The sequence below is a fragment of the Gastrolobium bilobum genome, unplaced genomic scaffold (assembly GCF_033153095.1).
Source record: "Gastrolobium bilobum isolate Gb01-03AN ecotype WA unplaced genomic scaffold, APGP_CSIRO_Gbil_v1 utg12574, whole genome shotgun sequence".
Classification (NCBI taxonomy): domain Eukaryota; kingdom Viridiplantae; phylum Streptophyta; class Magnoliopsida; order Fabales; family Fabaceae; genus Gastrolobium; species Gastrolobium bilobum.
The window spans coordinates 75,045-78,901 of NW_026898098.1; the positions used below are offsets into that span (position 1 = coordinate 75,045).

The 3,857-nt window shown below is 35.6% G+C and overlaps 1 protein-coding gene across 1 annotated transcript; it reads right to left on the reverse strand.

Annotated features, from left to right (window-relative positions):
• Window positions 1-1,633: 1,633 nt before the first annotated feature.
• On the reverse strand, window positions 1,634-3,648 carry LOC133312843 (neryl diphosphate diphosphatase, chloroplastic-like). Its single transcript, XM_061514120.1, has 6 exons — window positions 3,585-3,648; window positions 3,066-3,441; window positions 2,744-2,962; window positions 2,357-2,495; window positions 2,025-2,276; window positions 1,634-1,927 (listed from the first exon to the last, which is right to left on the reverse strand). The coding sequence occupies exons 1-6, from the start codon at window positions 3,646-3,648 to the stop codon at window positions 1,634-1,636; spliced, it is 1,344 nt and encodes a 447-aa protein (XP_061370104.1).
• Between the last annotated feature and the right edge of the window lie 209 nt (window positions 3,649-3,857).

Consider the following 3,857-nt stretch of genomic DNA (forward strand, 5'->3'; position numbering starts at 1 on the left):
TTTTCTCCTCGTGATTCTCAAAAAGTTCCTTCTTCTTCTGTTTATAATCCTTTTATTAGGTTTTGAGAAAACCTATTTTCACTTGCACTCCAATTGGGCCATATTTTGGCTGATTCGCAGTAAAAATTATATCGCCCACGCACGGGGCGCCAAGCCTGGCGCCCCAAACTTGGGAGAAACAGAAGCTGAATCCGTCAACGGCGCCCCGGGCACCAACTCTGGAGTGTCGTGCTCCAGTACCGCGCGCCGTGCGCCAACTACCGCGCTCCGGGCGCCAGGTTGGCGCGCCGTGCGCGGCCGAAACAGAAGAAAATCGTTGATTTGGCGCCTCGTGCGCCAGGTACCGCGCTCCGGGCACCAGGTTGGCGCGCCGTGCACGGCCGAAACAGAAGCAAATCGTTGATTTGGCGCCTCGTGCGCCAGGTACTGCGCCCCGTTCGCCAACCTACGCGCGTAGTGCGCCAGCGGGAAATTTGGTTTCTCCGTTTTTGTTCCTTTTTGCGGCGTTTCCTGCTATTTAAGATATAACTTGAGTGAGAGCATGATTGAGAAGGAATAATCAATATTTCTTCATTTAATGACTATTTTCAGACATTTATGATTAATTCCTTGTTTCTTTTAAGTTAGAAAACATCATCTGCTTGACTCACATCAATTAACATATAGTGTTTTGAACAAGTCATTCCCCCAAATTTGATTTTAAAAACATAAACTATAATATATATATATTTCTGCACAATTTGTTAAGGGTTTAGTCCATATATAACCTACACGTATGAGATCAAATTCCATTGACCGATGTGAGAACTTAGTTGGTAAGTGATATGTAATCCCTTCCGAAAATTCTCAAAGAGATTAGGAGGTCTTCTATAACCATAATGAAATACTGATATCTAACTCCACTTAAACTTTTATGTATCAAAAAAAATAAAATAATGTATACATTTCTTAAGACAAAACCAATCATAGACGTACCACAGTTTATAAATCAATTGATCATCAATATTGCAATGTTTTTAAATATTCACACAAAATTATAAACAATTCAAAAAATTCATAATATTTTTTCAATACCATCTAAATCAATATATTTTTCATTATCATCATAACCAATACAAACATTATATAAACTATTGAACAAAGTAAACCATTTAACTCCATTTTATGTTACATTGTGGAAAACTCATATACTCTTCAGTGTGCTCTTATAGGCCTTATATTTGCCATTCAAAAACCAAATGAAAGGGTTTTCCGAAAAAAAAAAAAAATATGAAAGCGATCGGTTCCGGGTTCACTATTATACTTCTCAATCTGGAAAGAGACATCATAAACAAATAAACACTTCATCATTTCAATTTTTGACATTTATACCACAATAAATATTATTTCTTCTTTGAAATGGAAAATATTATTCAGTTATTATTGAGTACAAAAACGACGTACATACAAATAAGGAGTACGAAAATCTACATAAGAAATTTCATGTGCACGTACATTATTAAAACTACTTGGTACATATTTATTTCAATTTATTTTTAAAACATTGATTACTTCATAAAGTAAACTAATACAAACGCATGTAAATAATTTGTCGCAAATTATTTTATCACAAATGAGAGCCTTTGAGAATGTACTATATGTGCCCAGAACAAACATTAAGCAGTGACTTGACTTGTTCCCGTAGAATGGAGAGGCTTGGATTTCTACGATAATGATACATTAGAGGTACCATTCTTGCAGCATTGAGGCAAAAATTGTTAAATGATGATGAAAATGAGCTTGGGGTCAGGATTTCTCGATTGAGACGTTTCCATTCACTTGAAATCAATTGGACAACATGCCTTTGTGCGTCTTCATCTGAAACTTCTTGGTTTTCATTCATGAAGCAATGAATGTATGACCCATCAAGACCATTTTGATCTTCACTCTGTATTAAACCACATCATTAGAAAATAACATTGAATTAATATGCATCCTACAAAATGTTTAAATGATATAAATAATAGAATAGACCTCCATTTTACCTCAGCTCCTTCCAAATCATCAGAAAGACGAAGAATTTTTGCCACTGAATATATAATATTTGGAATCCCTTTTTCCATGATAGCAACAGATTCCTTAGTTATACCCTTATCAAATAGGAAGAATGCATGGACAAGTACAACATGCACTCCTGTGCTATCAATTCCATTGTTCAAGTACTCCTCTGCCTTTGGCAACTGACCAGAATTCAACCAATGTGCTTCTTCCAAGAAAGCATTCAATAATCGCACCCACTGTTTCATAAAAATGCTTCATTATATTTACTTGGTGTTTCACAAAATAATTGACATAACGAAATAAATGGACTCTTTACCGATTTTTTTAAGGTATCTATAGGGTTCAAACCATGCATTTTGTACACCTTTTCCGCGAAATCATTGGTAATGTCATAAAGAACACTTAAACAAGTTTTCATGAAGTCTGGAAGTTGCTCTGTACCCGATAGGTCCCATCTGAATCAAGAGATCAATTCGTTGTAAGAATTAAAATGGGATATCAAAAGAATACTTTTTTGTTGTTGTAAATATTACAATCTATTCATCTTTCGCGACTAGTCTGATTTGAGACGGGGCTAGTATTAAGGTTTTAAACCCCTCCATAGATGATACTGAGGAGGATCGAACAGATACTCCCACACCCACCTATCAAAAGAATACTTTGATTTTGTATGTTGTTGATACATAAATAGATATTTGAATACCTGTTAACGGCATCTGTAAATAGAGTAAGCTGGTCTAATGTCCCATAAACATCGAAAATGTCATCAATAACGTAGATTAGAGAGATAGTTTTAGTGAGCTCAATCCTTTGCTCTGAAAAGCGTGGATCTGTGAAGCATGCCATAGGCCACGTGTACCATTTAAGAGGTTGATACCTTGCAAACTTCTCCTCCTTCCCCATTCCAACCTCTTTCCACCATCTGTTAATTAAGGGAAAAAGTTTACTCGTCATTACCAATATTTAAATAACCAACCAAAAATCAACATATGACTTGCAGAGGCATTATTCGTTAAGAAACTTACTTGTAAACTTCAGTAATTTCATTCTGGTTCATGAACCTAACTATGCAGGAATTGATGTTAGCAAGTTCCTCTAAACAGGTCCATTCATTCTTGGTTTTGAAATCACTTAGGAAGATGCTTCTATCCAAGAATCTTGACAAGCCATAATGAAGCGGATTCTGAAGAGTGTTTGCAACATATATAGCTTCATGATGGTCTTGGTGTCTTGACAGCCATGAGCGTAGAAGCTCGCAGCTGAGGTATCCTACATCATCAAGACTATCTTCTCCTTCAACACTTAGCCTGGTTGCTTCATACAGGGCAATGAGACTCTTCACATCTTCACCATATTTTTCTCTGAACTTTGTTTTGTTACTGTTCAAACTGTGAAATAAATCTGCATATCCATTGTAGTTAGTGATTTGTAACTAAATAACTCCTTCAATAAAACTAAGCTCAGATAAATGGGTGTATATTCATCATGTGAGTATTACTCTCTATATGTATACAGCTACTTTTTAATACTAATTTCTGGCATACGCAAGCATGCAAGATTTAGTATTTCAGTGATGTAATTGCTTACAGCCAATATAGGTAGATACATTTATTTTGCTATATTATAATTTTTTAATTTTATTACAAATTTTAATTATAAAGTACGTGTGCTCTGTCTCATTTATGAAGAGCAAAAATATAGTTGGAATAAACTCAACGCCATCGCTGAAGAAGAGATGCTTAGATGTTGAGCCGTTAAAAAGAGAGAGCGAAAAAGAAGAAAACACACAGGAGAAAAGCGCAAGTCAGATACATAAA